The following is a 21803-nucleotide window of genomic DNA, read 5'->3' on the forward strand; positions in this document are numbered from 1 at the left end:
AGGATGTTGATCACTGCATCGGGGATTGGGCTTTTGTCCTCTGGAGAGGATGAGGAAGCCGAGCTACCAAGGGTCATGTGGACGTTCCATAGGTGGAGCGTGCAGTTGCGGTGCACAAGTACTTGCATTATAGACTTCTATAATTCCATATTGGGCTGCATAGATTAGGCCAGCCGGAATCGTGAACACTTCCCATAAATCCTGATGTACTCGTTACATCATAAGAAGAATGGCGTCTACGCTAATATTAGTCTCTCTGTTTATACCGAGGTTTACCGCAGTCCGCCGGATCCAGGCCGTATCCAGATCTGATGAAGGACCTGCACCTGGACGCGACGACAACACAGTCCTGAAATGTCAACCAGTCTCTCCGTTTACTGAAGTGAGGTGGACCCCGGCCGTAACCAGATCAGATGGTGGATCTGCACCTGGACCCAACCATGACACATCCCTGAAGTGCCAGCCTCATCAGCCCTGTGAAGGCCTCATCGACACGACCAATCTGACTTCTGACCTGTAATGCTGCCTGGATCATAATCATACACTGTTCGCTCAGTGGCCAGAGGAGAACTGGCCCTCGACTGAGCCTGGGTTCTCCCAAGGTTTTTTTCTCCAGTCTGTCACTGATGGAGTTTTGGTTCCTTGCCACTGTTGCCTTTGTCGCCTTTTTTAACCTTTGTTGCCAGTGGCTTTTGGCTTGCTTAGTTGGGGACATTTAATTTAAAGGAACCGTATGTAAGAAATGTATTTCAATTAATCATAAAATGGCCCTGATATGTCACTAGACATTAAGAAATCATGTTCATTTCAAATACTTATATCACTGACAACAGTAGTCCGGCCAGGATATTGTCATTTAAAAGTGAAGTTGCAGAATCAACTGATGTTGATGTTGTCATGTTGTGTTTTGGCCTGATGCTCCACCCTCCACCTATCTACCAATCACGAAGTCAGTAGTGTTTCAGCATCCGGGTTGCCAGCTCTGCTCTAGTTACCACAGCTGCAGCTACAAACGTGTCGGATAAAAAATGCCAGCCTATCTGGCAACCTCGAGTCAAGGGGGAGGGGGAGGGGGAGGGGATACACCGGTCTACAGTAATTTGAAAGTGATTGCAGTACCAGTTTTGGCCACAATCTTACATACGGTTCCTTTAATATTCAACCATATTAATTATCTGCCTGCATTGACACCATCACACCGACGACAGTATTCTAGGGTAGTACGTGCGGAGGTATTTGGTCCAATCATTAGAAACACTGTTTTTTTTTTCAGAATTAAGTAGTAGGAAATTACTAGTCATCCAAATTTTTATATCAGCTATGCATTCCGTTAATTTCTTGAATTGGCAAGTTTCCTCAGGGATATAGAGCTGAGCATCATCAGCATAACAGTGAAAACTAATGCCATGCTTCCTAATGATATCTCCTAATGGTAGCATTTACAGAGTGAACAGCAACGGTCCTAGTACTGAGCCTTGTGGTACGCCATACTGAACTAGTGATCGATGAGACATCTCTTCATTTACTGCTACAAACTGATAACGGTCAGATAAGTATGATTTAAACCATGCTAATGCAATTCCACTAATGCCAACATAATTTTCGAGTCTATTTAAAAGAATGTTGTGGTCGATAGTGTCAAATGCAGCACTAAGATAGAGTAACACTAACAGAGAGATACAACCACGATCGGATGATAAGAGCTAATCATTTGTGACTCTAACGAGAGCTGTCTCACTACTATGGTACGGTCCAGAGCCATAGAGAGAGAGAGTTGCGACACTCCCATAGACCTCCGTTGTAAATAATGGCGGCGCTTTTAACCGCCTACTTCCGGGATATGAAGATCGGAATAGTTCCAAACACTGTCATTTGGGCGTTGGACACCATTCACTTACATTGCTGCGCGTCGAGTTGTTCCAGAGTTAAGTTGCCGAAATATCGACCTCTTTTGAATTGTCAACTGTCTATATTGTATCAGAGGCCCTTTGCGATGCTTATACTGGTCTTCATTTGTACATGCACAGCGTAATTATTTATATTTTATGTTGGTTGTTTCAACCAATTTTCAAGCACTGCCTGCTAGCTAACGTTAGTTAGCTAGCGCGACTTCGTCAGCTAAGAGTTCGGTAATGAATCGCTACCACCTTTATAGCAACTTTTATTTAATTAAATTTTTTGGGATATACTAACTTTTCATTATGTTATTATTGTCTTGAGTGAAGCGGCTTGTGAGAACAATGCTGGACCTTTAGGATTGTTATGGCCATCACCAGTCCTGTCTGTTTCATGGATCACCTGCCCCTGGTTTTTGTTTTTCTTGTTCACACGCACAAGCACACATTTTTGTTGTCTGTCATTGTTTAATAAAAAATATTTTATTTGAAAACCTTCATTTGTATCAGCCATGCTTAAATTCGTTTTTAATCTGTTATAGTTTTGATAATGTGTATGGCCTTAATCTTAAAATAATATTCTTAGTCTTAACATGATCATGTTTCACGTTGTGGTCCTGGGGGTGGCCACTTTCATCAGAAGAAGTGAGCTAGCTTCTAAGCGAATTCTGAACGGACCGCCACGGCAGACCTCTTTGCGTGATCATGAAGGTAGGCTAATGGCTGAATCAAAATTTATAAGCAAAATCACGGGAATCAATAGCCTAATACAGCCCAGTTGTGCTAAAATAAATATCATGAGACGTCCATCATCAGATGAATGATATGGAAAAGTTAAGTTAGAGCCGCTAAAGCCAGTGCTACTACCCATGCGAACATGAACACTAAGCTTTTCCCTCCAAAAATATAGCTTAAAACTTATCTCAAAATGCAAAACTGACATTAACAAAATGCAATAAGGGGGACTTCCGGCGGCAAGATGAGGTGGTAGTCGCTTTTCGTTTGCGCTCTCACATAATCTCATTTTATTTGCACTAAGATAAGTTTAAATATACTTTGGAAAGGGATAACTTTGTTTCTAAAAACAACCTGCATCTACGGTCAACCGAGTTATTCCAAAATGACAAGCAAAAACGTGAAAAAATCGACGACAAGACAGACACGGCTCGACAGTCCCAACTTAAAGCAAGCTAACATGGAGGCCGCCGCTAGCAACAACACAAGTCACAGCCGCGCGGAGCAATCTTTGACGCCAGAGGACAATACACTTCTTCAGTTGGTTAAAACTGAACTGATATCCTCCCGCAGTCAGATGGCAGATACTATCAAAACAGAGATGGCTAGCTTTCGTTCAGAGATTGGACTGATTGTCGAATCCTTTCGATCGGAGGTCAAAACCAAAATGGATGCTCTTCAACTGGAGGTAACGGGCCAAGTTCATTCCATTCAGACTAAGCAAACCATTATGTCTGATTCCATAGAGAATATAGAAACGACGCTCAATTCACACCATGACTCGCTAGAAACAATGGAAACCACAGTTTCAAATTTGAAAGATCAAATACAGAAGTTACAAGAGCAACAACAAGATCTCGAGAATAGGAGCCGTCGCCAAAACCTGCGGATAATTGGCATACCTGAAGACGTGGAGAATGGCCGGCCTACTGACTTCATGTCTGGTTTCTTCTCGGAGGTTCTGGGTGAGGATTTGTCTGGTCTTCAGTCAGTGGTGTTAGATCGCGCTCATCGTGCCCTCGCTCCGAAGCCCAGCCCCGGCGGCAGACCCAGAGCAATGATCGTTCGTCTGCACTACTTCTCCGACAAGGCCAAGATTCTACAGGCCTCCAGGAAGCGCGGTGAGCTTACATTTCGCGGCGCGCGTATCCATATCTTCCCAGATATGAGTGCCGAACTGAGTCGTAAAAGAGCCGCCTTTAACTCCGTGAAACAAAAGCTTAAGCAGGCTGGGATTTCCTACGGCATTCACCATCCGGCAGATTTACGATTCACTTTTGAAAACACTAGACTTTCTTTCAAATCACCATCCGAGGCGGAGGATTACTTTGAACTACACATCAAACCAAAAAGGGACACACGCGTTTCTGAATAGTTTTTCTGGATCATCCGGTGATGTCTGCCTCCAGCATGTTTGGTGTTTATTCGGGAAATAAACGTTAGCAATGCTTGTTCACTGGGACACCCTTTGGGGTGTATATATGAGTATAAAGCACATTATACTCGCTGTCATTGCATACTTTTTTTTTTTTTTTTTTTTTTTTTTTTTTACCTCGACAGTGGGGTCGTCTGGTTAAAGACTAGAATGTCTTTTGTATCTCTTTTCAACAAGATAAAAAAACAATTGCGTTAAAGGATATTTTGGACGTTGAGCGTTTAGAAGAAGTCCAATGCGTTTGGGAACGTTGAAGGTTAATTACATGTGGGATGTTTGCTTGCTTCTCAGTTGGGAGGCTGCGGGGTGGGTGGGTTTGGGTCAAGGTGTTTGTTGGTCATTCAAATTCGTTCATGTATACATGTGCTATTGTGTTCAACTGATAAGTAAATTTCAGAAAGGGGTTGATACATCAGTTTTTTGCCTATTAAACAATACTGTAAAACCTGGGGTATAGCAGATCACTAACAGTGAACTTTGTAAGTTGGAATGTAAAAGGGGTTAACCATTTTATAAAGCGCAATAAGATCCTTACCCATTTAAAGAGGCTGGAGGCAAATATAGCATTTCTCCAAGAAACTCACTTATTATCAGCTGATCACTATAAACTTAAAAAATCCTGGGTGGGACAAATTTATCACTCTGATTTCCAGTCAAAATCCCGGGGGACCGCGATTGTTATTAATAAGAACACCCCATTCTACGTGAGTAATGTTCAAACTGATAAAGGGGGAAGATATGTTATAATAACTGGTACATTATATAATGTTCCCCTGATATTAGCGAATATTTATGCACCCAATTGGGACGATGTATCGTTTATAAAATCTATCTTAACCAATCTCCCCAATTTGACCACACATAAATTAATACTAGGAGGAGACTTTAACTGTGTACTCCACCCCACTATGGATCGGTCTTCAAAAACACCCTACAAATTAACCAAATCGGCCATGTTTATTAATACTTTTTTAGAGACATACAAATTCTCAGATCCCTGGCGTTTTTTATATCCAAATATTAAACAGTTCTCTTTTTTTTCCCCAGTGCATCGTTCATATTCACGAATCGACTACTTTATAATAGATGATAAACTTTTAACTTCTCTAACTGACTGTAAATATGAATCTATTGTAATCTTGGATCACAGTCCAGTGGTTTTAAAATTAGCTTTTCCCAAATTGCCAATTCGGAAGACATGGCGCTTTAATAATTTAATTCTTTCTGATTCATCCTTTGTAGATTTTATTAACAATAGAATTGATCTTTTCTTATCTATCAATGATACCCCAGATATCAGCAAAGCCACACTTTGGGAGTCCTTAAAAGCCTATATTAGGGGGGAAATAATATCTTTTTCATCGTGGGAAAGGAAAAAAAGAAGCCAGCAACTGAATGACCTCATTAATCAGATTAAACAATTGGACTTGAAATTCGCAATCAACCCCTTACCCGAAGTTTTAAGGGAAAGAACAAAGCTGCAGACAGAGATTGATCTAATAACATCCGAACAGGCAGAAAAATTTCTGCTTCAATCTCACTCTAAGTTATATGAACACTCAGATAAATCTGGGAAAATTCTTGCACAACAAATAAGGCAATATTCAACTACAAACATTATAACATCTATTCGTAGAGATGATGGCAGGGTCACAAAGGATGAATTAGAAATCAATTCGGCCTTCGAACAATTCTATACAGCCCTATATTCATCCGAAATTGATTATAACCCTTCTGAACTTAACTCTTTTTTTAATTCCATTAAAATGCCACAAATCCCCTTTAACGATAATGCTGAATTGGAGAAAATTCTAAACTTAGAAGAACTTAATGCAGCTCTCTCAAACATGCAAAACTCAAAAGCTCCAGGGCCAGATGGCTTTACGGTAGAATTTTTAAAAATGTTTAAAGGGAAACTAATGCCTCTGCTACTTGCTGTATTTGAGGAATCATTCTCCATAGGCCACCTCCCGCACACGTTTTATCAAGCGACAATTTCGGTTTTACCTAAGAAAGGAAAAGACCCTCTAAGCTGTAGCTCATTTCGGCCTATATCTTTACTCAATGTGGACTGTAAAATATTGGCAAAGATTCTAGCCCGAAGACTGGAGAACATCCTCCCTACTATTTTGGCTCCAGATCAGACTGGCTTCATTAAAAAACGCTTCTCTTTCTTTAATATACGCAGAGTATTCGATATTATTTATTCTCCTGACTCAAATAAGCATATACCTGAAATTTTAATATCTTTAGATGCTGAAAAAGCATTCGATCGAGTGGAGTGGAGCTATCTTTTCAGTTGTTTAGAGAGATTTGGTGTGGGTCCAAATTTTTTGTCCTGTATACAACTTTTATATACTTCTCCCTTTTCTTCCGTTATTACAAATAACACTAGCTCACAATATTTTCCATTGTATAGAGGAACTAGACAGGGTTGCCCTCTGTCCCCCTTATTATTTGCAGTGGCGATTGAACCTCTGGCCATCTTGCTAAGGTCAACTTCAGTTATCCAGGGTATATCCAGGGGGGGCAGTGAGCACAAACTGTCGCTCTATGCAGATGATCTGCTACTATTTATCGCAGACCCACATAACTCTCTCCCTCATGTCATGATGGCACTTGAGCGTTTCAGTCGCATTTCGGGATATAAACTCAACCTCTCTAAAAGTGAACTATTTCCTATTAATTGTGTAGCAAAAAAGTATTCTTTTTCTGCTTATCCATTTACAGTAGCTCCTGATAAATTTACATATTTAGGTGTGGTTGTTTCGAGAAATATTTCTGAACTGTTTAAGCTCAACTTTACTCCCCTCTTGGAACAAACTAGGATATCCCTCGAGAAATGGTCTAAGCTTCCCATCTCTCTGATTGGTAGGATCAACGCAATTAAAATGAACACACTCCCTAAATTTTTATATTTGTTCCAAACTATTCCTATTTATATTAAGAAATCTTTTTTTACTCATTTAAATAAGATAATCTCATCTTTTCTTTGGAACAAGAAACCCCCTAGAATACGTCTGTGTTTTCTGCAAAACCCTAAAGAACAAGGGGGGATGGCTCTCCCAAATTTTCAATTATATTATTGGGCTTGTAACCTAAGAGCTCTGACTTACTGGCAAGGGTCACATCATATAAATCACTTACCAGACTGGGTCCAGATGGAATCCTCGGCCTGCCTTCCTTCCTCACTTCCTGCCCTCCTTTTCTCACCCTTACCACTTGGTCTAGAATCTCACATGTTGCACCCTATGGTTTGGAACTCCATCCAGATTTGGGCCCAAATTCGCAAATTTTTTGGATGGCAGAGAGGTTCAACTTGTGCCCCAGTTGCCAGAAACCATCGATTCACTCAGCCTATAAATGATCAGGCATTCTTGCTATGGCAAGAAAAAGGAATCTTAACATTCAAAGATCTTTTCGCTGACGGTTCCTTCTTATCTTTTGTGCAATTGGAATCTCGTTTTGAATTACCTAAAACACACTTTTTCAGATATCTACAGGCACGCGATTTCACACGCAAGAATTTTATCTCTTTTCCTTCCCATCCCGATCCAAACCCTATTGACCTACTCTTTCCTGATGACCCGGAGCAAAGGGGAACTATTTCTAGCTTATATATAAAACTTATATCATTATTATCCACTTCTGTTAATGCACAAAGAGATTCCTGGCAACTGGATCTCAATATTTGTCTGACAGACAAGGAATGGAATGAGGCTAAATATAGAATTCATGGCTCTTCTATCTGTGCTAGACACAGCCTTATTCAATTCAAAGTGGTACACAGGCTTCATTTATCCAAGGCCAAGCTGGCAAAGATGTATTCCTCTGTTGACCCTACCTGTACAAGATGTAAGCAGTCCCCTGCTACCTTAGCTCATATGTTCTGGTTATGTCCTAGGCTGTCTTTTTTTTGGTCGCAGATTTTTGTATCTTATTCTAGAATTTTTTGTAAAGATGTTTGTGCAAATCCTTTAACTGCCATCTTTGGTATTGTGTGTGAAAAAAACGCTTTGTCAAAAAGCGAATTGGACTGTATAGCCTTTACTTCTCTGCTGGCAAGGCGCTTAATTTTGATTAATTGGAAACAGTCCTTCCCCCCTTCTTTTAAACAGTGGACCAGAGATGTGTTACATTTCCTGAGTTTGGAAAAAATAAGACTTAATTTAAGGGGCTCCGGGCCTAAGTTCACTGTCATATGGCGTCCTTTCATAAATTATCTCCAAAACCAATTATAACTATAACTGGACGAATTGATGCTGTCGTCAGGTTTTGCCTTTGATCTACTGATGTTATTATTTCTCCTTACTGTTTTCTTTATATACACGATGTAAAAGCACAATGTATGTCTGGATGCATGTTGTGTTGTTGGTTGTGTTGTTATGTGAGTATGTATGTTGATTGTTGTTTAAATAAAAATGTAAAAAAAAAAAAAAAAAAAAAAAAATGCAATAATGCAATAACAGCTGTACTTGGGTGTGTGTTTTATTTTATATTTACCGTTCAATAATGCAATCGCTGCTGTCTGTCCCATAGAAGAACATGACAGCCAGCGTACGTTTTGGAACTATTGGGGCTTACATGAACCACGTGACAGCCATAGCGGCGACATCAAAGAGTGTCGCAACTCTCTCTCTCTATGGCTCTGGTACGGTCTAAATCCTGACTGAAAATCCGCACAGATATCATTTCTTTCTAAAAAGGAACATAGTTGTGAAGATACTGCCTTTTGTAGTATCTTTGACAGAAAAGGTAGATTCGAGATCGGCCTGTAATTAATTGACAAATTCTCTAGAATCAAGATGTGATTTTTAAATAAGAGGTTTAATATTAGCCAGCTTAAAGGTTGTCTGTACAAATCCTAGTGACAAAGATGAATTAATGATATTAAGAAGAGGATCTATGACCTCTGGAAGCATCTCTTTCAGTAGCTTAGTTGGTATAGGGTCTAACATACATGTTGTCAATTTAGATGATTTAACGAGTTTAGAAAATTCTTCCTCTCCTATAGAGCTGGTAAGTCCCGCCCATCCGTAAAACCCCAAGTGGACCTCTAGGTTGAAAAATCGTCAATGCAAGTGAATGTGAGAAAATAATTATTTTCTGGTCCCGTTTGAATTGTGCCATGAATGTGAACATATGTTGTCTGTGAATTTTTTATATACGGCCTTTACTCAGTATTTTCATATACGTAGTATCAACCATTTTGTTCCTGCCCTTTCAGTGAAGAGCACTGTCATTATTCTGCATGCTATAGTAACATCACGCATTGACTGTTGTAATGCTCTGTCCTGGTATTCCATCTAAGGTTCTTCTCTACTTCAGTTAGTGCAAAACTCAGCTGCATGTATTATATCCTGAACTCCTTCAGCTGAACACATCTAAATCTAGTCTTATAAATATAATTGCTTAAAGGCCCTTCTGAAAAGGTGGGTTTTATGTTCCCAGCTGTATGTTGTACTGTATTATGTGTTTTATTATGTTTGTAAGGAGTCCTTGAGTGTCATGCCTATAAATCAAATATATTATTATTTATTATAAATATGAGAGTTTAAAATTTTTTTTTATGAATTCCAAAAAATGACATTTACTCACCCTCGTATTGTATGCACACACACACACACACACACACAGAAGAAAGGCAGGCTGGGTCACTCAAGGACATCCTCAGAGTCGTCCCTAAGCCACTCCTCCTGCACTGCATTGCTCTGCTGAGGGTCGTTGTCCTGTGGAAGATGAACCTTCAGGCCAGTCTGAGGTCCTGGGCACTCCGAACCAGGTTTTCATTAAGAATATCTCTTTATTTAGCCGTTTAGCTTTTTATTCTTTTTGTAGCCTCTCCCAGATCTATTCCGTCCCTGTCTTGAGCTCTGTTTGCACTTCTTTTCAACTTATGGTTTAGTTTCTACTCTGATTGGACATGATTTGGAAAGGCACATACCTGTCCATATAAGGTCTATTAGATGAAAATGCACATCAATTGAATTTCATCCAGATATTTCTTTTCTTTTTGCTGTGTCATTATAGGGTATGAATTGTAGAATGATTTGAAAAACAAAACAATTGAATGCATTTTACCATAAGGCTACAACATAAAATGTGAAAAAATGAAGTGAATAATTTCTGAATGCATTGTGTATATCAAATTGAAAGGGAGAATTATGAATAATTTTAATCTCTAATATATAGTCGCTGCATCTATAGATCAATGACTGCACAATATTGTGGTACGAGCCGGCAGCGTGTGTGAGGATGAGCGATAGGCAGAGACGCCTGCTGAAACCCAGCCTGACGCTGAGACGGCCTGACAGGTTCTGTTTGTGTGCTTGCTCAGACTGTGATCTGGACTGACCGTGTTGTCTCGTAGAGGTCATGCCATTGCCAGCAGTGCCGCTGACACAATGAATGAAGCTCCGGTTCCTCATCAGGTCAGTCTTCTGCGAGAACCTCTCGACGCTTCCCTGCACACACCAATGCATAAGGTTTGTGAACCTTTAGTCTTCAGCGATGGTGACCAGCGCTAGATGTGGAGATGATGTGTTCAGTAATAGGGCATGGAGTGCTGTCAGCCGTAGGAGTCGGATCTTGCCAGCATGACTCAAGTTTTCCTGCAGGCCACAATCCCACATTTGTGCATGTACTGCACTTCCTTATAGGATCTATTTTAGATGTGCTTTCCCTTAGGATGCGGACACATCCTCTTCAGAACGCTGGATAATGCCGAAATAATCTACAAGCAATTATGCAAATCCAGTGGCGGTCTCACCCTAGAAACGAGGAGATGGTAAAGCTGTACATTCACAACCATAGATGATGCATCATTCTTTTACAGAAATCAGTGTGCTCTCCTCTCATCACACACAGGAATAAAGTGTTTTTTTTCTCTCATTGTTTTGCCACCCTGTATGTGCTCATTTTCTGCATTCTCTCTCTCTCTCTCTCTCTCTCTCTCTCTCTCTACATGACCTGAATATTAAATGTTTTGTCTTGATATTACACCGTATAAAGGCATGGGCCTGAATTTCCACTTGAAGCGTGTCTCTCCATGCCCTTGACAGATATGTGCCAAAGCCTGTCCTCTGCACGCCTGTAAAGAATCCTGAGGAAGTGAGAAACCCACAGCTCGTCTGCTGGGAAATCAGCTCTGATCAGTCCTGATGCTGGAGAGCCTGAGCTCATTTGCTCCTTTGAGGTTTGGGGAAGAAAACAAAGTGGTGGATGGGAAGGTTAGATTTTTTTTTTTTTTTTTTTTTTCTCTATTCAAAAATATATTCATATTTTAATGTTTTAATTTTTAGAATATTTAATAGTAACGGTGACAAAGCTTTTCTTATAGCTATTTTTGAGGTATAACAATATATATCAATAATAGCTATATAGCTAAGAATTGTGATAATGAATGAGAATACATCTCTCTGTTTAATATATGTTGCAGAATGACTCAATGCCAGGTCTACACTGACCTCTGCTGGCTCACTCAGACACTAGGCTGAACTGCGTAATCTAGTGAAATCTCATTTCTTGTCTGTCCTGTAACCCCTGTACAATGGCTAGATGGCGCCTTTTTGTCATTTTGACAAATACTAAATCATCTAGTCAATTGTGCCTCCTTACAATATATAATATTCCTATTTTTTCCTTCTTGCAACTGTTGCAAACAGTTTACTTGCTTCTTAGTTACTGAAACCAGATCATCCAGATAATATATTAATTATATTTGAAAGCTAAACATTAAATGTATCAGAAAGTATAAAATAAGCCATACTTGAAAACATCAATGCATTAGGCTACTTACTTAGACAACATATTTTCTTCTACTCGCCTGTCAACAATGCTGCGTTTCTTTTAGTCGAGTCACTCACACACTCACACTGTGTGGATTTTGCTCTCGGCCTGGTTAGTTTTGTTGTGACCTAAATTAGGAAATGTTCCTAAGGTCGCTTCTAGCTCTTTCTTTCTGTTCTCAGTTTGTGGTCTTGCAACCTTTTTCTCCGCCTCTTCAGTTCCAGGAGGATGAGAATTGCTTCCACAAAAAAAAAGCAGAAAAAAACATAACATTAATAACATGAAATGTATCTTGAGCAGCAAATCAGCACATTAAAATGACTTCTGAAGGATCATGAGACATCGACAGATTAAAGACAAAAAAAAATCAGCTTTGCCATCACAGGATAAATTACATTTTAAAATAAAGTCAAATAGAAAACAGTTCTTTAAAATGTAATACTATTTTACAATATTACTGTAATTGTTATAATGCCATGCTGCACCCATGTTTGCTCAGCACAGACGAGACAAATTTTACATAATCTTCCATTTAAAAACAAAATGACAGTGAATAATTGATCTGCACATTGACCAGAACATGAGCATCCAGATTAAATAATAGCTAGAGTAATAAAACAGCTCAATATAGTTGCAGCTAAGAATTAATTCACTGAACTCATTAAATCTGTATCATCACAAATCCAGTATATAAAAGTTTAAAGGTCTCATATGTCATAAATGTGCTTATGCCACATATTTCACCCGTTTAAAGAAGCACAGCTGGCACATAAGAAGCTTCATTCATAATTCATTCATAATCATTCTAAACAGTGATGCCCTTGAATGTAAACTTGATTAAATTTAAAATGTTATTACAATACAAAATGCAATTATTATATGAATGATATCTCCATGAGAGGCCAATGAAACAGAGAAGGTCATTATCCTGTAAGAGGGTTTCGATGGGATTGAATCGGGATAATTTGATGGGATACATGTGGGTGCAGGAAAATGTTCAAGAAAAATGATTGTTAGCTTTGAGGAGATTTTATTCATATATTATACATATACAAATATTTTTAAGAAAAAAGAAAGTTACAAACTTATAAATCAATCTCACATTCACAGTTATTTTAATAAATTTTTTTGGCAAAGCCACTCTGTCATTTCAAAATAAGTTATATTATATATATATGGTCACCGTGATTTTGCCAAGTAAGACATGATCCTGGATCCTTACCCTATCCTTACCCCTAAACCTAACCCTACCCATAACTTTTCCCTAAAATCAGAGGGAAATTATAGGTGAATAACACTGATGTTGAAGCACCTCACCCTGGTTCTAAGCCTAAACTTGCCATAAACTGTAAACTTGTCCCTCAAATCTGATTGGTTGATTGGAAAGTTGTTCCAGGATCAACAAAGATGTTGATCCAGGAACATGTGGTACTTGGTGAAATCACATTCACCATATATATATTCCATATTAATGTAGATCTGCCCATGTCAAACAGGCAATTTATGAGACTTTGTTCAATCCAACACTAAAGAACCAGTTTAGCAAAGTAAGATGGCTCAACATGTTATTACACTTATTACATCTGTTTTATATAGCATTATATAGCACCACTGACGGTTACATTACAAGGAAAAAAAGATGAGCATACACAACAGTTAATGACAGACTATTTGCTATGAGAAACTATATATTTATTCATCACACACAGTGTAATGATCGTCATATTTTACATTATTTGTATTTTTTTTTATACATTAAAAAAAATTTTGTTCACAAAAGGAAAAAAGAAAGACAAGAGATGAGATGAGGAAATGAAATCATTTAGTGTGTATCCTGCATTGACACCACACACACACTCTCTCACACACATTCTCTCTCACACACACACACACACCTTTTTTTGAAAATAGCTCTGGTTACTAAAACTCAACAAATAATAATAGAAAAAGTCAACATTAAAATGCTCCAACAGAAGAAGGAAATTGTCCACATTAATAACCCAGTACTCTCAGCAGCTGGATTAATAACTCACAGCAGCTGGATTAATAACTCACAGCAGCTGGATTAATAACTCACAGCAGCTGGATTAATAACTCACAGCAGCTGGATTAATAACTCACAGCAGCTGGATTAATAACTCACAGCAGCTGGATTAATAACCCAGTACTCTCAGCAGCTGGATTAATAACCCAGTAGATAATAACCCAGTACTAACAGCAGCTGGATTAATAACTCAGTACTAACAGCGGCTGGATTAATAACTCAGTACTAACAGCGGCTGGATTAATAACTCAGTACTAACAGCAGCTGGATTAATAACTCAGTACTAACAGCGGCTGGATTAATAACTCAGTACTAACAGCAGCTGGATTAATAACTCAGTACTAACAGCAGCTGGATTAATAACTCAGTACTAACAGCGGCTGGATTAATAACCCAGTACTCACAGCAGCTGGATTAATAACCCAGTACTCACAGCGGCTGGATTAATAACCCAGTACTCACAGCAGCTGGATTAATGACCCAGTACTCACAGCAGCTGGATTAATAACCCAGTACTCACAGCAGCTGGATTAATAACTCAGTACTAACAGCGGCTGGATTAATAACCCAGTACTCACAGCGGCTGGATTAATAACTCAGTACTAACAGCAGCTGGATTAATAACCCAGTACTCACAGCGGCTGGATTAATAACTCAGTACTCACAGCGGCTGGATTAATAACCCAGTACTCACAGCGGCTGGATTAATAACTCAGTACTCACAGCGGCTGGATTAATAGCACAGTACTCACAGCAGCTGGATTAATAACCCAGTACTCACAGTGGCTGGATTAATAACTCAGTACTAACAACTCAGTACTAACAGCAGTGTTGACTAGAGTTTATGTCATTTAATGCCAGCATGATAAAACATGAAGTATAGTATACACTTTTAATTCAAATATAAAAAAACACTTTGCTAGTTTAATTTAGTTGATCATTGCAGGAATGTGTCATGGCAGTGAAACTCGATCAAGCCAGCCGCGAACATACTCCTGACACTTTAAAAATACAGAAAACACTGTCCCAGCAGTTGCTTACTGAAGAGTGTAAAGAAAATATAAAACCCATCCGATACCAACTATTCGAGTTTTAAAGTCATGCATTAAAGAAAGGTGAGAGCCAGAAAAAACATGCTCATTGCCATTTGCTTGGAACCATTTAGATTTTTTTAACATTATTTTATGACAATTTATCAGATCTTAATCCAACTGTAAGCATTAACGTGGTAGAATTTGTTGTAATTTTTTACTTATTTTTTAGGAGAATTTTGGGAGAATTTCATGAAAATAATGTTCCGTTTCTGGTCTTGGGTTCATTTTGTTTATGCAAAACAAATTTAAAAAAATTAAAAAATTGAAATTTCTATTGATTTTGGAGTTTCCAAACTAGTTAAAATTAGTTAAAAGCACTTGAACGTTTGTTCAATAGACAACAAATTCAGCTCAACGACTCAGATAGTGAAACACCTCAACAATTGATACTTCCTGAAAACCCAAAGACACTCTAATGTTAATAAAATTAGAATTAAGCGTTTCTTTGGTTGGCCATCATCTTCAAAGTTTACATTTATAGTAGAGGTGTAGTCAAGACCAGACCATCCAAGACCCAGACCAAGACTCTTCAAGACCAGATCCAGAACAGAGATCTATCCTCGAGACCAAGACTAGACCCTTCAAGACCAGATCCAGAACAAGACCTATCCTCGAGACCAAGACTAGACCCTTCAAGACCAGATCCAGAACAAGACCTATCCTCGAGACCAAGACTAGACCCTTCAAGACCAGATCCAGAACAAGACCTATCCTCGAGACCCAGACCAAGACTAGACCCTACAAGACAGGATCCAGAACAGAGACCTATCCTCGAGACCCAGACCAAGACTAGACCCTACAAGACCGGATCCAGAACAGAGACCTATCCTCGAGACCCAGACCAAGACTAGACCCTTCAAGACCAGATCCAGAACAAGACCTATCCTCGAGAACCAGACCAAGACTAGACCCTTCAAGACCAGATCCAGAACAGAGACCTATCCTCAAGACCCAGACCAAGACTAGACCCTTCAAGACCGGATCCAGAACAAGACCTATCCTCGAGACCCAGACCAAGACTAGACCCTTCAAAACCAGATCCAGAACAGAGACCTATCCTCAAGACCCAGACCAAGACTAGACCCTTCAAGACCAGATCCAGAACAAGACCTATCCTCGAGACCCAGACCAAGACTAGACCCTTCAAGGCCAGATCCAGAACAGAGACCTATCTTCGAGACCCAGACCAAGACTAGACCCTACAAGACCAGATCCAGAACAAGACCTATCCTCGAGACCCAGACCAAGACTAGACCCTACAAGACCAGATCCAAAACAGACACCTATCCTCGAGACCCAGACCAAGACTAGACCCTTCAAGACCAGATCCAGAACCAGACCTATCCTCGAGACCCAGACCAAGACTAGACCCTTCAAGACCAGATCCAGAACAAGACCTATCCTCGAGACCCAGACCAAGACTAGACCCTTCAGGACCAGATCCAGAACAAGACCTATCCTCGAGACCCAGACCAAGACTAGAACCTTAAAGACCAGATCCAGAACAAGACCTATCCTCGAGACCCAGACCAAGACTAGACCCTTAAAGACCAGATCCAGAACAAGACCTATCCTCGAGACCCAGACCAAGACTAGACCCTTCAAGACCAGATCCAGAACAAGACCTCATTTCAGTAATATTTAACAGTTGTTTTAACGCCTTTTCATTTATTTGACTTTATTGAACAAGTGATAAGTCAATGATCAAACGATACCATTTTTTTCATGTCAGGTTTCCTCTGACACAACACAATGTCAGTCCATAGAGATTTTGCGATATTGTTTACATCCTCACGGCTTTCAGTTGGCAGTTCTGCTTAAAGTTATTCACACATTAGATAAAGAAACATGGAAAATATAAAGAGCATGACATGTTTTATATTAAAAAGAGTAATTTATTGCTCAATAAGCCGTATTGAAATGAATGCTACAATGGTGTGGGTCTTGCCTACACCTCTGAAGTGATCCGACCGGAGCAGTGTTCGTGTGTGTGAGCTTGAGTTGGTTTAACAGCGGCCCTCGTGGTTTGGTGCAGTCCCGTCGTGGCCCCTGGCTTTGATCCGTGTCCAGGCGTCCCCAAGTGCTTTAGTGAAGTGGTCGTCGACGGAGCCTGTGATGGACAGGTTAGAGACGGGCTCCTCGTAGATCTTGCCCAGACTGCGCCGGAAATGCTCCTCAATCACAGGGTCACACTCAGAGTCTGCTGAGGAACAGACAGATCACGTGATCAGAGGACCAAAAACACCGAATACATTGGGGATTTTCCTAGGAGCCATTTCAAGAATCAATCATTCGTTTATCACCTACAAATGAATAAAGAGAAGCAGTTGTAATTTTATTGTAAGATTTATAACCACACCAGCTGGTAATGATGTGCTGCTCACTCAGACTCAGAACACACTTGTGATCACGCATTCATTGCTACCTTTGGTCTTGCTGGTGGATCCAGATGTGCAGGCATTAGGACACATGTGGCAGCTGGACAGACTGCAGGGCCGGTTGCTGGCAGGGGCACAGGTGATTACAGATGGACGATTCTGTTCGGAAACATGTCGGAAATATGACAATTCTACATGCTAATGCATATGCACACATTCAACAACACATCCTATAACAGTGGAGTCACTTTTGTAGAGTCAACAGCCTTTCCACCGTCTGGCCGAACGGTTATATTTACACTTGAGCCTGGCTCTGGTTTCTCTGTATCTGGCCTAGTTAATAATAAAATTAAAAGAAATATCTGATCGTCCTCCATAACGCGGTCGCTATTTACATCTCATACTCATTAGTATTAGATTGCAAAGAGCTCTGTTCTCAGTCCCACAGTGAACCATATCCGTAGCGGCTGGGCCGGATCGGCACCGAATGGAACAATTACAGGTCAATGACACGACGTGCATATTTCTGAGTCCAACTACATTATTTACTTTTTAAATTATTTGATAAATTCGTGACATGCATCACTTTATTCTATAAAACCTATTTAGTTTGAATTCATTTTCAGTACATTCAAATAATATATTTTTTTATTTTTTTATCTTAAACCCCCCAAATGTCAGGTGGGGCCGTCCGCACACATGAACAGACTAAGAAAGTAGTGTTTTAATAATAAGAAATTCCAAATAAAATACTATGGCATAATTTTTTTTTTTTTTAAAACCTTTTATTTAAACATTGTATAAATACCAGTAGTTTTAAAGCTCTTGAGATCATTTGAAAACTTTTGTCAAGTCAAGTCACCTTTATTTCTATAGCGCTTTGTATAATACAAATTGTTTCAAAGCAGCTTTACAGTTATAACATGAAAATGATGATAAACGCGGCTGTACAGCAGCTCTAAAAGAATATAGTGTCATTGTTCAGCTGAAGTCTGTTGATTCAGTTCTGTTGTAAAGAACATCAATTAAAAAATTTGTTTATTTAATCTATAAAGCAGTTCTGCAGAAAATAGTGATGTCATCCAATAGTATCAGTGCAGTCAAATCAAAAATACTGTTGAATATTAAGTGTAACCTAACTTGGGGGAAAAAAACCTTGAGAGAAACTCAGGCTTTTGTCTGGGAATGTGTATACTGTCAAATGTCAGGGTGGCACAACTGCAAACATGGGTCTTTTATTATGAAGTGACAAGGTAATAATAGTAAGCATGATAACGCATCATCCAGAGGAGCCCAACTGATCCCTGTGCCAGAGAGAAAAGGCTTGTAAATCTCTCACAAATACTGATAAAAACAGCTACTTTCAAGTACGGGTAGGTTGGTACACTTTCCATGTCAGGTGGTACAACAAATATAAAATGAGGGAAATGCTATTTTATCATAAATTTCTTTATTGCATTAAAAAAAGTCTGTGTATGATCTTGGTAGCATAGGCATCTGAGTAGAAGCCTGTTCAGTGTAAAAATAGCTGTAAAAGTCAGGTGGTGCAACTGCAATGAATGGCCCTATATGAAATAAAAACATAATTTAAGCTATGGAAGTCACTTTGTTATGGAAGACTACGAGTCTGCGCTCATACGCATTCGTTTACTACAGTGAACTCGAGCCGAATTTATATGCCTATAAATTACATAATCTATCATGTTTTTTGTCCGATTTTCATTCTAAGGATGTTAATCTTGATAATACTGTATTATTACTTTGTCTTCTGGGTAAATTTCATCTTCACAAAGCCAGAAACATTCACTGTAATCACAATTTTAGTATGTTCTCCTCTGATATAAAGTCCCGTTTTACTAAATGTCAAGACCTTTGAACACAAATGCTTCGAAAACATATATCATCCCTGAGTCTGTTGTAAGGAACCTTTCATTTTTCATGATGACAAAATGTTTGTTGTGTTGATTTGTGTGACTCTTATAGCCACTTGTGATGATGTCTGTATGTCCCCCTTATTTCTTACTGTTAATATCTAATGTTAATATCATTTGCAAAAAAAAAGAACGAAAGAAAAGCCTATAGACGTGCATGACTTCACCGTTTTCACAGATTGGCGTTTTCGTAGTTTACAGAGATGACAAGGATGTCGTTTTGAAAAACGTACTCTTTGAAACCCGTTTTCAAAAGTTTGTGTTTTCAGGCCCCCGAAACGCTGTTGCCGTGTAAATGAACGCCTAAACCGAATAAACGTGTGTTTTCAGTTGAAAGCGGTGGCTGAGTCTGACCTGCTGGTGTGTAGTGCTGGATCCAGGACTGAGGAGCGTAGGATCTGAGCTGTGTTTGTTCTTCTCCATGGGTGGATCAACCGCAAGAATGGGGAACGGTGGGAAAACACGACGGCTATGGAGAGCGCTCACAGACACGCGTCCAAATGAACCGTAGTTCCACGACTCTGGATTCACAGCATCTCCATTTGGATTTCTCCTAAAAAAATCACAAGAAAAAATACATGCTGTGCAAAAATTTTTACATTATTTAAACAATTCTACAGCAAAAAACTGTCTGCGTTGTAAATAACGGAACTGTAGCAGACGTACAGATGCGACCTCATTTTGTTCATGTGTTCTTCATCAGAGTCTTCGTTTTCATGGTGTTTTCTCTTGGTCGGGCTCACGGGTTGACAGCCTGAGTTCAGCAAAACCATCGATGCCCCCGAATCATCTGTCAATAAATCAGATTCATATCCATATCAAACACCGTAAATGCACAATCATTACTGACAGTCATATTAATCACATGTTTGTCAAATGTTTTGTGATTAGCCAATTGCCAATTCTACTAATAATGCTTCAAATCAAACACAAAACATTAGATCCTCATCATGTTTTAATATGTAAGTCAGATGAAAAAAGTCAATGAGCTTTAATTGTTCATATGCAAATATTTTATTGAAAATCGTATTCTTCAGTATACAGTAGGTCAAGAGTTCAACAGTAAAAATGTTTACTAACAACAACATAATCATTTATTCTTAGACTAAAAACGCAACTCACAATGATATTTCTTTTCTTTCTGCAAGTCACAAATATCAACTGTCCTGATTTAATAATGATGAAAACTTTGATAAAAGGTTGAGATCCTTGGAAAGAAAACCTTCAAATGTCAGATAATTTGACTTTATGACACATCAAGGTTTAGCTCAGGGCAGGATGAACAATATAGAGATTAATTTATGAATTATTAATGTACTATTTGTAAAATAATAATAATAATAATAATAATGAAAAAAATCAAATAAAAAAAGTTTTACACTGAAACATATTTTTCAAAACATTTTTAAAATAAGATATTAAGATATGTACACTAACTTGTACTCGTTGTGTATGGAAAATATGATATTACTTTTACTTGACTTTTTACTAGTCATGAAATTTAAATTCTGAAAATGGCATTTTTTTTGCATATGAAACCAACATGAACACAAAGATTATATTTCTAAGAAACTGACATATTTTACTAACAGATGTATTTTCCTTAGTGCCTCCGATGATATTATTCCATAATCAAGTATTTAAATATGTATTGTTTAGGAGTTATGAATGTTGTTACTCACCCTCATACGGATTATAATGCAGCCTGCTGATGTTATTGTTCATTTTATTGACGAATCGATTAATCAAAATATGCATTTTACCACAAACATGCACATTTAAAGCAGAATTATGATCGGTTACTCCAGCTCAGATAGAGCTGAATGTATCGGTCTTTCAGAAGGGGAAACATGAGCAATCTTACAATCACTGATAGTAAGATGTGAAAAAATATATTGAAAAGTTTACGTTGTTTTTAGCATACTGAGCTAGCTATGAGTTGTGACACCAATCTCAATGAACTGTTTAGATAGTTTTGCAGTCATCAAAGACGCCTGCTATTGGCCCGTCCTGACCAGCGCTGAGAAAAGCATCACGTGTCAGGTGACCACACCGTCTCTGCTCCTGCTGAAAGGGTAACCGTCTCGTGCCAAACTCTCGCGATAGTATGCATTGACGTCACTTTCCCGCCGAAACACGCCCCCCAGCAGGACTGAGTGGCAAAACATTCTGCAGAAAACTGCGAAAACGGGATTAAAACAAACGATTATAAAGTAAAGGCAGTTGAAATCGATGTTTCTTACAAAAGAAACAGTGGTCCATGGTCATTGACATCGGGTTTCCTGACATATGTACCTGATTTACACGCCTGGGAAATACATAAAGCAATTGACTGAACACCTAATGCTAGATAATATTGTCCATTCAAGTTAGGTCGAAAAGATCGTATTTATGAGCTAAATGCACATAATAACATAAACGAGTGGGAAGTTCTGGATTTTCTTTAAGCCTTGATGTTAACGAGTTGGGTTCGTGTCAGTGAGAAACATATATTATAGTAGGT

At 38.9% G+C, this 21803-nt stretch overlaps 1 protein-coding gene across 3 annotated transcripts; it reads right to left on the reverse strand.

Moving 5' to 3' along the window:
- Window positions 1-12875: 12875 nt before the first annotated feature.
- On the reverse strand, window positions 12876-21358 carry vgll4a (vestigial-like family member 4a). Of its 3 annotated transcripts, XR_014199945.1 has the most exons (6): window positions 20983-21358; window positions 19967-20090; window positions 19655-19853; window positions 17417-17528; window positions 15757-17194; window positions 12876-15647 (listed from the first exon to the last, which is right to left on the reverse strand). XR_014199945.1 is itself a non-coding variant. In XM_082146055.1 (5 exons), exons 1-5 carry the CDS (start codon window positions 21056-21058, stop codon window positions 16998-17000), a joined length of 708 nt encoding a protein of 235 aa, XP_082002181.1. In that variant the 5' UTR covers window positions 21059-21358; the 3' UTR covers window positions 12876-16997. The 3 variants fall into 3 exon arrangements, 2 of the variants coding, with proteins under 2 accessions (XP_082002181.1, XP_082002182.1); XM_082146055.1 differs by having other exon boundaries at window positions 12876-17194; XM_082146056.1 differs by having other exon boundaries at window positions 12876-17191; window positions 20983-21355.
- Window positions 21359-21803: the final 445 nt, after the last annotated feature.

Source organism: Leuciscus leuciscus (genome assembly GCF_965113295.1).
Source record: "Leuciscus leuciscus genome assembly, chromosome: 18".
Taxonomy (NCBI): domain Eukaryota; kingdom Metazoa; phylum Chordata; class Actinopteri; order Cypriniformes; family Leuciscidae; genus Leuciscus; species Leuciscus leuciscus.